We start from the raw sequence: 12246 nt of genomic DNA, 5'->3' as shown, positions 1-12246 counted from the left end.
TTAGTCTGAGTCCTGACTGGAAACAGGAGAGTGAATAAGATGACCTCTGAGACCCTTTCCAGTCATAGGAATTTATGATTCCCAAGGACAATTGCTATTTTCATTGGCTCCAAAGGAATCTGAGGAGCATTCAATCAGTAATAACTCCCATCTGATTACTCTGGCCCCGAAGCATGCACCCTGGGAGACCCAAGCACCGGGTATCGATTCCATAGCATCAGTGGTGGACTGTTTCCTACAAATTATACTACATGAAGTTCCCAGTACCAACCATGTCCTCTCTCACCAGCCGAGAGTGGAGAGACAGAATGTAGACATTTTATCTTCTCAGGTTGCACTGATAGGCAAGAAAATAAAAAGCCTGGCCCAGCCAGAATTGAGGTGATACTAAATCTGCTATTGATTACATCCCAGGTCCTGGGACTGGGTACTTTATCTCTCCTGGGTACTTTATCTATGACTCTGTCCAAGGATGGTGCCACCTCTGCCAACCACTCACTCAGCCTGTGCCCAGGAGGCCCGTCCTCCATGTTTTCAGGGCAGGTCCTCATCTCCAGAGAAAAACTAGTTACTGTTTGACTGCTCCACCAGCCAAAAAGAAAAAAAAATCCTTTGGCTGATCTAGGAGTGTATGGAGTCCTAAGCTTTCTATCTCAGTTATTCTGGAGTAAGACTTTAAGACTGTCCTGGCATAAAGTGACAGTTACCTTTCTATGGAGGACCCAATACCTACTCCCTTTGCCCACTTTACCCTCCCACCCCCCACCCAGGTCTTCTCTCTCTTTGCCACATCAGTTTGCTACCCTTTCCTTAACTGCCAGGTTCAGAACTATAGGTCAGTAGGTTAGAACAAGTCATCTAGATGAATCAGCCTAGATTTGAGAAGGATAATCAAGGGCAGCAAGAATCAGAAAAGATGAAAAATGCTGGGAACACAGCAGTAAGAAAAGAAAGAAGAGTAAATGACGATCAAAGCCAGGACCCTTAACCAAAGTCAGGACTCAGCATTCTGGGCCCTAACACAATGTATATTACACCAGGGCAGACAGCAAACATATTGTCCCCAAACCCCTGACGTAACTCTTGGGTCTCTCATCATACCCAGCCCAAGAGTTTCATAGGGAACTGTGGGGATTTTTGGTGAAGTCTTATGGTGCTGCATCTCCCACCCTCAGACCACAGCCCAGTGATCTCAACTTCCAGCACCTACCATGCTGTCATTGGGGGGATTGTGGCCTTCATCGTCTTCCTGCTGCTCATCCTGCTCATCATCCTAGGCCACTACCTGATCCGGCACAAAGGTTAGGGGGTAACAAATCTAAGGGAGTCAAAGGGATAGAGGTTAAGCCAGGTCGGGGAGTGGGGAGGGAGGAAAGACCACCCAAGGCTACTGTACCACCATGACTTTGAGAAAGGGAAGAGCAGTTCACTGCCAACACTGTCCTTGCCAACCCTAGAATAGAGTCTGATAATTTGGTGGTGATCTTCCAAATAAAACAAAACCTGCCCACTCAACCAGCTGCTGTTCCCATGCTTTCCTTACTTTTAGGCTTCTGCCATACACAGCCAGCCACAAGCTCTCTGCATTTTTCATTCCCATCCCTTCATATACTTCCACGACTAGCTCTCTTCTCCTTTCCCCTCTTCTCTCCCTAACCCTCTTTCCATCTTTTAATCCCCTCCCATCTTGCGGCCACATCTCCTCCTTTTTTCCTGCCTCTATATCCTTAGCTTATTTTTATTTTTCTCTCAATTTCCCTACAAATTCATCTTTCCCAAATGCTACCTCTAACCAGTAGCTTGATTGTAGAAGCTGATCAAATTGTCAGTCCTGGTGCCCATGGAAATTTTACTGTACCATTAAGCATAGTTAGTCCACCCTACCCCCAACCGGGCTTCTTAAGTCCAAGTATATTCGTGGCATTGGCACCACTGAAGGCAAGAGGTCAAAAAGAAACCCTAGGTAGGAAAGCATGGGCAGGGAATGTAGGGGAGGCTGGGGAGAGTGGGGGAGGGGGAGAAGATCTCTGGCCTTTGGTGGAGGGAAGGGAAGGGGAAGCCTGGCAAGGTAGTATGCCAGAGGCCAAGAACTGCTTCTGAGAGAAAGCCCTTGTCTCTGTCTAGGGACGTACCTGACACATGAGGCCAAAGGCTCAGATGACGCACCAGACGCGGACACGGCCATCATCAATGCAGAGGGCGGGCAGTCAGGCGGGGATGACAAGAAGGAATACTTCATCTAGGGGTGTCTGCCCGTCCATCATGGCCCCCCCTCTGGGGGCGGCCTCACCCCAGGGCCTGCCGGGGCCGAGGCACCAACCCGGACTTGTACAGAGCGACCCCAGGGCCGCCCCCTCCCGCTTGCTCCCCAGCCCAGCCCGCCCCCCCTGTACAGAATGTCTGCTTTGGGCGAGGTTTTGTACTCGGTTTGGAATGGGGAGGGGTGGGGCGGGAGGGGAAGAGAGGGTTGCCCTCGGCCCTTTCTGTGGCTTCTCTGCGTTTGGGTTTATTTTTTATTTTTCACAATCCCAGAATCAAATCCGTGTCCAGGCCGGAGGGGGCAGGGGCCCTTTGGGTGGGGGAGAGCAGAAACTGAAGAGGAAAGGAAGAAGAGAGGAAAAATGAAGGAGCAAAGAAGAGAGGGGACTGAAGAAAGGAGAGATTAGGGTTGGTCCACTCCGGAGGACTCTCCATCCCCTGGAACAAAGTAATTTTCCCAGTCTAATATGACAGGAGCCTCGTCTCCAGAAATGGGGCAGGGCATGCTATCTTGGGCTCCAGGTAAGGAGGTAGCTAGGCACCAGCTGGGCAGGAATGAGAAGCAGTGGGCTCTGGGACCTTTGAGTTCTCAGGGGTATTGCCATCATGGTACAGGAGAGGTCTGCCTTGCTACTTTATCTTGGACCAATTCCCCCATCCCTACCCTCACCCTCTTACAGGGAAGGGAAGGGGCTGGGGACTAGGAACAGATACTAGAGAAGGTGACCAGTTAGTGAGGCAAGGGTACAGTGCTTCAGACTGGAGTGGAAGCCAAGACCTGCAGAAAGGGAGAAGTCTTGTAGTGAAAGAGCAGCTGAGGCTGACTTGCCACTCCCTTCCCCCCCCCACCTCCACTAAGATTTATATAATACCGCATCCCCTCTTTCCCCCTATCCCCTTCTTCAGAAGCAGCACAGCCAGAGGATCAGGGCATGATTGGGAGAAAGGAATGGGGCAGGCCAGGAAAGGACAGCAGGGCAAGACTGTCTCCTTCTTTTGTGTTTGCAGTAGGAGAGGAATTGCCCTGGGGCTCAAACTTAGCCTGCTTTCTCCGGACAAAGGGGCCCCAAACTCCTCTCCAAGGCACTGAGCTGTTGCATGGCAACCCCCTCCAAGGCATTACAAAACAACCAGCCCTCCCTTCCTATGCCATCCCATGCCAAAGCCCCTTACCCCCAGCAGACACATAGAACAACAGCATTTGCAAACAAAAAACCTAGAAGGATCTTAACTGCATGGAGCTGTTTCAAGACAAAGAGAGTTTGGGAGGCCCGGGGGTAGATGGTAACTGTGGGAAGGCATACATAAGGGCTTTGGGAGGTTAGGGTACATACCTCATCCTGGGCTGATACCCCGTCCTAGTCTTAACCATGCCGCCACCCCCCCAGTGCCCATCTGCCTCAAACAGAGGAATCTCAGGGTGGGTCTCTGCTCAGCACCTCCCCCTCTTCCATCACCCCAACCCTAGAGGACACACACACACACACACACACACACACACACACACACACACACACTTTCTCACCCCTCTTCTGCCACTAAGTCTGTGCCACAGTCCTTGCTATGCACACCCCAGGCTTCTCCTGGATACCTACCCTCTAATACCCTTACAACCCATTCCCTTGCCCCCTACCCCCACCCCTAGACTGCTCAGTGGATTGATGGGCCAGGAGGGTTGGGGATGAGGTCTCCTGCCTTTGCATCCCCACCCTTTTTTCTCATCATCCATTTTGCCTCCTTGGCCCTGAGCTGGTTGCTATGGAAACAAGGCCTGCTCACCACCCTCCCCACCCCTATCCCACCCTGCTCAGTCCCACTGCTTTAGGGCTCCTGGCCTGCCCCCAACTCAGGCCCAGGGCTCCTTTTGGCACTCCCCTTACTCTTCTCCCAGCCTATGCCAGCTGCCCCAATAAGAATGGTGGGGAGGAGGGGCATTTGCAACCTGGCAAGGAAACCCACTTCTCTCCTTCCCTGCCAAAGTGTACTCCCTTCAGTTCAGGTAATGCCTTTCTGAATCTTCCCAATGCTGGGCACAGCAGGCAGCCCCACACCCAGACCAGGGGCCCAATCCCCCTCCAACAGAAAGGGACCCTGGGACCCCAGCCTTGCTGGGCTCTCCATCCCTGGCATCCCCTTTCAGGACAAACAACTCTAACTCTTTCGAGCTGAACCACTCTGTCCATATACACAGAAGCCATATTTGTACGGGGGGGCGGGGGAGGGGGGGCCTGTCGTGCTGTGTGTGTCTGTCTAGGGAGGTGGGAGGGGAAGGGATGGGATGGGAGGGGATCGTGTATCTTTATAACCTTTCTAATTCTCCTGTGCTAATCTCAGAGGGGCTACCCCTCAATATATCTGGATTATCCGTGTCATTGGGATGTTTCCTGTCTTGCTCATACTGCCCAGATAGGTTGGGGGTTGGGAGGGGGAGGACAGGATGGAGCTCAGGACAATAACCCCCTGAGCAATAGAATAACTCTCAGAAGAAAGGGTCTATGCTGCTTCTCTTCTCTCATATCCGCTAAGTCCTTTCTGCTCAAGAGCAAAAATGGGGGCTGTGACTTCTTCACAGCTTCCCATCCCCAACCATAAGAATCCTGGGAGAGATTTTGAAAGGGGGTAGAAACCATCCTTTCTAGGGAGGGTGACATAGTTAACATTTAATAATAATAATAATAATATGCATACAGGATTCTAAGGTTTGCAAAGAATTTTACATACATTATCTCCTTTGATCCTTACAACAACTATGTAAGGTAGGACTTATCATTACCACTGTTTTGCCAAGGAGAAAACTGAGGTTACGTGATTTGACCAGGGTTACACACCTACTAAGTATCTGGGGCTCAATTTAAAATCAGATCTTCCTGACTCCAAGTCTAGCACTCTAACCACTAGACTACCCAGCTTTAGCTAGGACTCCCTGTACTGACTTCTATAATCCTGTGATCCCTAAGACATCTGGGTAGAAAGACTGCATTAAAAACTAAAAACAAAAAACCTCCCCCAACACCACTAACTCTACATTAGTATAAGATGCCCTTCCCAGAATTCATCTTGTCACCATACTGCCACTATTTTCTGCCTCAGATGGACATCCCAGAAGGGACCTGGGACAGAGACCCCAGGGCTAAAACTAAGCAGCCTGAACTGGTCCATGCCAAAAGCCCAGGACACTTCCTGGACACCTTTAAACTACTATTCTTTCCACACCACTGAGCCCAATTGCTCATATTCCAGACCCCTCCAACCTTGAGACCAAAAGCATTTCATAGTTACAAGAACTGACCAAGTAGTCAAAATGAAGGAAAGGATGAAGAAACTGAGACCACAGGAAGACTCTGGATTGACCAGATCCACTAAAAAGGAAAGTAATTTCTTCAGAGGTGATGATCCCCAGGGGAGGATAGCATCTCCTCATGCCCATCCATTTGCCCACCTATTAGAAGTGGTGGCACTACATAGTACACTGCATAACCCCAGGATGACAGGATAACAAGAAAAGTTCCCCTCACCTCAAGCCTCTGCTCTTAAATCTCCCAACTAGACATTCAAGCCAAAGTAATTCCATGGGACTCCCAGAAAAATGGAAAATTGCCTCTGAGGGTAGCCTCCTGGTCTGTCATCCCTCTAATCCCTTCCCACTCACACATTGAACAAACACAGATAGAAAGAACTATGATAAAACTCAAGCCACCCACATCTGGTGACACACCACGCAAACTGATACACAGGGGCACACCCACACATAAGCACACTCACATCCCTCTGCCTCATATAGGCACAGTACTATACACCCAGACTGGTATTGCCACATATACATTACTGTTGATATAATCACACACATCAGACCACAGGCTCTCTTGTTCACAAGGTGCTCCCTGGTTTTTCCTAGAACCAGCTGGAAAGAACTGGAATGATACAAGACATCTCTAGGCACTCCATTTCCCAGAGCCCTTGGTGTTTGTCTCTCTATTTTCCTTGCCCAATCCATCTTCTCCCCTCGGAAAGTCCCAGCTTCTTTCCCTCCACTCAGCTCAAGGACAATTGGCACTTTCCATTCCCCACTCCTTTCCTTCCCTTATTGAAGATCCCTGGCCAATAATGTCGCCAAAGTAGGAAGCTCTAGGTGTTCTAATGGATTTCCTGAAGGTTCTGCCACTTAACTCCCACTTCCGACTCCACCCTATAGTCCTAAACAGAGGGGGCGTGATGTCTCTCATTAGTCCTTATCTTGGAGGCTCAGACACCAACACTGGCAACTCTGTCCCTGACCCACACTGCATGCCCTGAGCTCAGCCCAGAACCATGGGGAACTGTCTGCATCGGGTGAGTGTGTGGGCCAAGATTCAAAGACCCCTCATCCCATTCTTTCTTGCACCTCAGTTTTAACTCTTACTCCCATCTCTCCTCACTTCTCTCCTTTTCTTATTCTAGCTCATCCTTTCCCTACTCATTCTTTGCTTCTTTCCCCCTCAGCCCTCCTCACCTTATTTCTCACCCTTTCTTCATCAGTCCTTTCCTCCTAACTGCTTACTTTTTCCTCTTTAGTTTTTACCTCTTCTATATTCTCAGCCTCCTTTTCTCTTCATTCCTTCTAATCATTCCCTCCTCAACCACTTATGCCTAACTCCCTTCTTTCATACCTTCCCATTTTATCTCTCACTTTCTTCCCTTCTCAATTTTCTTTCTCACCTTTCCTTTTTTAACACTCATTCTCATCTTTCTCCTAACCCCAATCACTACACTCTACACAGGTTTGCTTTCTCATTTATTACTTGTATCCCTTTACCCCTTCTACTCTTCTTCTCAGGCTCAAAGCCCTGGAGACACCATTGATATCTCATTCTTTATCTAGACTTTGAACTGAACGCCCTTCTAATTCCCTACACTCTTTGACAGACCTGAATCCCTTGGAACTTCCTCTCCCTCCCCTCCCAATTCTATTATGGCCCCTCATTTTCTTCCTGGTCCCTATTCCCTTTGTCTTCTTTTCTTGCTGATTGCTCACTCTACCCATCTTCCTCATTCTACTAATCCCAGCTCCCACCCCCCCCCAAAAAAAAAAACTTGTTCCTCCCTCTCCCCTGCACACCTCCTCATTATACATAATATAGGTGGGAAGAGGGAATGAAAAGGTTTTCTGAGTGGCCCCTTGTGGTATGTTTCCCAGGCAGAATCCAGGCTTCAGAACATCGAAAGCTGGACCATCGATGGTTCCGAATATGATTGGAATTCATGGAATGAGACTTTCAACTATACTGATGATGACGTGAACTCAGCTGCTCCTTGCCATTCCTGTGTCCTGTTAGATAGCTCCTCACTGCCCTTTTTTGCTCTTTTTAGTGCCTTAGGCATGCTAGGTGGTGGAACATTGCTCTTTGGCCTCCTCAAACCCCTTGGCTGCTGGCACTTATGCCCAGGCCGAACCATCCTGGCACAGATGGCCGGGGGCAGTACCCTTTTCAGCATTGTTTTGCCCATCCTGGCACCAGGGTTGAACCCTACCCCAGGCACCACCCTCTGTTGGCTGGGACATGGACTCTGGTATGCTTCAGCTTTTGCCCAGGCTCTGCTGCTGTGTGTACATGCCTGTCTGGGTCCCAAACTCCACCAAAGCTGGATCCTCAAGCTCTCACTGGCTCTGTGGGGTGTTGCTCTGCTGATGGCCTTGCCTGTCACCCTGGCCAGTGATGTAAGCTCAGGACTCTGCACCTTGTCATTCAGCCCTAAGGTGTGGGTTTGGTCTGTGATCCACATTGTGGTCTGTATTGCTGTTTTCTTCATTTTGCCCCTGGGCCTGGTTGGGGGTTGGGTAGTGTGGTGGGTAAGAGGTGGAGGACCAAGGCCACAGGCTACTGTCCTGTGGATCTGGTTCCTGTTCTGGTGGCTTCATGCAGTGGCGATGGGGTTCGATGCCCTGGTAAGGTCAGATGCCTTGGTGATAACTGAGTGCTTTGCCCAGCAGACCCTTGATTTCCTGCTAGACTCTGCAAAGATCTTGGGGGTATTGCACTGCCTTGCCACTCCATTACTGTTGGTACTGTTTTGCCACCATGTCACCAGAACCCCTACACTCAACCTACTCTAAATCTCCCTTTCTCCCTTTCATCCCTCCCTGGCTTATCTTGGCATCTGGGCATCCTGGGAGGCAAGTCCCAGTTCTCCCTGCTGCCAATTGACATTAAAGTTTGTGCTGCCGTGAAGCTGCTGGTTTCTTCTTTGGCTGGGGTGGTGGGCCGAATCCCACCTTAGGCAATCCTACCAGCACTCATTTCCCTAGCTGGTACCAATCAGGTGTGCCTATGGATGTGGGGAAGAGGAACAGTCACTATACATGAGCTCCTGGGACAGAGATTACCCCAGAAGCAGGACAGATAAACACCAAAAGTTACCTTGAGGTCTGGGATCATTGCCTTAAGGGTTAAGAAGGGAAACCTAGGCAAGAATTCCCAAGGGGACTGATTTGGTGGGTGAGACAGGAAGGGTCTAGGTGACAGGGGAACCTTGAAGGAAGAAAAATTGAGTGGGGAAGCTGGAGGAAGGAGGAATGGTGGGAATAAACCTCAGGATTTCACTGATTCTCCTTTTTTTTTTTGTGAGGCAATTGGGGTTAAGTGACTTGCCTAGGGTCACACAGCTAGTAATTGTTAAGTGTCTGAGGCTGGATTTGAACTCAGGTCCTCCTGAATCCAGGGCTGGTACTCTATCCACTGCACCACCTAGCTGCCCCTGATTCTCCTTTAAATGAGCTTTCATATTCCTTTTGTTCCTTTCAGATCCCTCTTCTTTCTTTCCCAATATTTTTTCTGCCCAGAATCAAGAAAAGAATATTAGGGACCCTACAAGAGCCCATCCCTATTAGGCTACCTCCTTACCTTGTTCTACAATAAGTGCTTTAATTCCACCCTAAGCATTTCTAATTTGGTTGCAGATCTCCTAGGTTAAGTTCTTAGCCACCCTGAACTGCCAGGCAAAAGATCCTTCCTACCAATAGCACATTGCAATTTAAAAACTGAAAGGCACATTAGAGCTGACCATTATGCCTCCCTCTTTGCTGGAGTCACCCTGTATGCATGTATGTGTGTGTATGCTAAATTATATTTTTGTGTGTCCATTTCAAATTCCTTATTAGGTCCCCGCAACCCAAGTTGCCTTCTCTCCCTTTCCTCTCCCTAATTTAACTTTTCTGTTCTTAGGAGGTGGGGTCAGAGATTATCACTCACTCTTCACTTCCTTTCAGTTTTTCCCCCTCCCTGATTTCCTTGACCTGCCCTCTCTGGGAAGGATAATGGATACAGAAAAAAAAAGGGGGAAGAGGAGCTGGAACGATCCCAAGAAGGAAACTGCTAGTTATATGACCTAGTGGAGGCTGGTTTATGACCCACCCTCTAACTGGAATTGTCGAAATTTCCTCCCCCAGATGCAAGTTCTGGGGTCAACTCTTCACAGAGTAGTTCTTCTTTTTCTCCAGTCTTTCACATCCTAAAGCCTCCTTCCCATTTTCTCTTGGCTCACTAGCCTCTTGTCCATGTCTGAACCCGGAACAAGAAATTTCCAGGTTCAGATTCTCCTCCCTACAGAGGGAGGGAGCGCCATGGAACCCAGAGACTAGTAAGCCAGATAAGCCTCTCCCCCACTACTCCCACCCCCTCCCCACCTCTGCCAAGCACCAACAAACACTGTGGAAGAAAGTCAAGGTGTTCCTTCACTGAACTCTAATAAACCTAAAAGTTGTGCGCCTAGGAAGTTCTCTACCCAACAGTTGGCTGGACCCAGATGTACTCATCTCCTCAGATATCCTATACTTGGCTTTACTTCCCAAATGGGCTGTTTCTCCTTGGTCTTGGGTAGGGACAGGGGTGGACTGAAAAATGCCAGGTTCAGAGAGTTTGGAGTAGGGGTGGAGGGAGTGATGTAGTTTCCAAATCTCCTACCTCCTGTTGCTTAGCAACAACCAGACTACCTCCTGATTGGTTGTTAATAAATTGAAGGGAGGGATTGAGTGCCCAAAGGAAATAAGGAAGATGTTCTAGAACCCAAGGGAGGGGGTGGGGTGGGATGGGGAGTAGGAATGGAGAAGACATTTCAGAGGAGGAAAAGACAGGTGGGGCTCAAGCTGTGAAGAGGTCCCCAACCTTCCCTACATCTGTATCCTATTGTCCCCACCTCCTCCCTTTGATCCCTTTCCAGTTTTTCCCTCTCTCCTTACCAATGTTCATCCAACCCTTTCCACCTCCCTCTAGCATCTCTTCAGCCCCTGCCCCTCTCCCTTTAGTAGACCCCTTATTTTAGAATGTAATCTGCCGTATTCAAAGTCTGACCTAGTTAAACTAGAGGTGGTGGTGGGGAGATGCATGGCTAATGGGATTGCATTTTCTTATTATTAATTACTTTCACGTTTAGGTAGTGCTTCCCATTGTCCAGCCTCCACTAATCCTGCTGCAATTCTCCATCACTCCTTGGGGTTTTCCCTAGAGTACCATGGCCCTATTTATTGATACAGCCCAGAGTGCACCATCAGAGGCTGAAAGCACTGCTCACTTTCAACTCTTCTGAATTCCCCCTAGAGAAACAAATGGTATATAAACCATTGGACCTGCAGTTGGGAAGACCTGCCTTTAAAACCCATCTGAAATTCTTACTACCTGTGTGATACTGTACAAATCATTTAGCTTCTCTGAGCCCCAGTTCCCTCAGCAGTAAAACAAGGTCAATCATAGCACCTTCCTCCAGGGATTGTTACAAGGATCAAATGAGGTAATGATGCATGTAAAGTTCTTGCGTACATGTGAACTATTATTATTGCAAGGGTCCACTTTTGAGGACCTTTAAGCATAAGAAATCTTAGAGTTTGAAGGGACTTTAGCTGATCACTGTCATCTTGAGCATTTCTGGTAAAAGAAATTTTCTCAGAAAAATAAGAACATGGAAAGAGCAATCCTGGACTTAGAAGAAAGGAGGATCCTTGGAGGGTCTCTGTGCTGTCACCCCTTATTGGAGAGATGCCTATGAGGGAATCCTTCTAGGTTTTATAATAGATATTAAATATATTTTGGGGTGGGCAATGTTTTATGCTTTCTATATTTGTTGTTGAGTGGTTTCAGTTCTGTTGGACTCTTTGTGACCCCACTTGGGGTTCTTTTGGCAAGGATACTCAACTGGTTTGTTATTTCCTTCTCCAGTTCATTTCACAGATGAGGGAACTGAGGTAAACAGGGTTAAATGACTTGCCCAGGGACACACAGTTAGGGAGTGTCTGAGGCCAGATTTGAACTTGGGTCCTGATTCCAGGGACTGCAGTCTATCCACTGCACTACTTTCTGGTTTACATACATTACCAAATAAATAGAGCACAATATGTATGCAGGTAATGATGGTGATGACCAGCTTTGAACATTAGGCCAAGGTCATCTCTTCCCATTCATTTTCCCCCCTCAATCCACATCTAATTAGGGCTTGGAGGTTTATCTGGAAGGATGTGGGAAATAGGTTGTTGGGCTCTCCCCTTTTATTACCCATCCCTGGTCCAAGACCTCTTTCCCCTCTAATCCCCCTCCTCCTACCACCACAGTCTGCATCCTTCTGATTGAGAACTTTGCTGGGATTTCAATTCCAATCTACTGCCAACTCTAATTGCCAGGGATTTGCATTAAAACCATCACACGCTATCTAATTATTCTGACAACAGCCAGCTCGCTGTCTGGGCACAACAACGAGAGAATTGGGGTTTTAATTAACAATAATGCACCTTGCAAATGAGGAATGTGACTGTTTAGGTTAATTAACAAGTCCAGGTCCCTTCAAACCATCTCTAGTCGTAGTCCAGGTGATTTGAAGGGTGGGTAGGGGGAGACATCAGCTCAGTGAAAGTGCTCTGTGGTGTTCTTCATCTTTTTTTTTAATAAATACTTGGCAAGCTGGTGGGGGAAAAGTCAGGGAGTCAAGAGCCTGGAGAAATTTGATTAGCAGAGCTTCTTGAGCTGA

General features: G+C 48.4%; 2 protein-coding genes across 2 annotated transcripts in view; both read left to right on the top strand.

The window, feature by feature from the left end:
• Positions 1 to 4631, top strand: part of CADM3 (cell adhesion molecule 3) — a 43798-nt gene extending 39167 nt beyond the window's left edge. Inside the window, exons 8-9 of the mRNA XM_044000780.1 lie at positions 1176 to 1301; positions 2125 to 4631. Coding sequence (XP_043856715.1) covers positions 1176 to 1301; positions 2125 to 2243 — 245 coding nt within the window. The 3' untranslated portion in view covers positions 2244 to 4631. The remainder of the gene's footprint in view (positions 1 to 1175; positions 1302 to 2124) is intronic.
• Positions 4632 to 4773: 142 nt separating this feature from the next.
• Positions 4774 to 11273, top strand: ACKR1 (atypical chemokine receptor 1 (Duffy blood group)). Its single transcript, XM_044000781.1, has 2 exons — positions 4774 to 6588; positions 7433 to 11273. The coding sequence occupies exons 1-2, from the start codon at positions 6568 to 6570 to the stop codon at positions 8348 to 8350; spliced, it is 939 nt and encodes a 312-aa protein (XP_043856716.1). The 5' UTR covers positions 4774 to 6567; the 3' UTR covers positions 8351 to 11273.
• The last annotated feature ends 973 nt before the right edge of the window (positions 11274 to 12246 follow it).

The sequence above is a fragment of the Dromiciops gliroides genome, chromosome 4 (assembly GCF_019393635.1).
Source record: "Dromiciops gliroides isolate mDroGli1 chromosome 4, mDroGli1.pri, whole genome shotgun sequence".
In the NCBI taxonomy this organism is placed as follows: Eukaryota; Metazoa; Chordata; class Mammalia; order Microbiotheria; family Microbiotheriidae; genus Dromiciops; species Dromiciops gliroides.
This window is presented reverse-complemented; position numbering and strand designations above follow the sequence as displayed.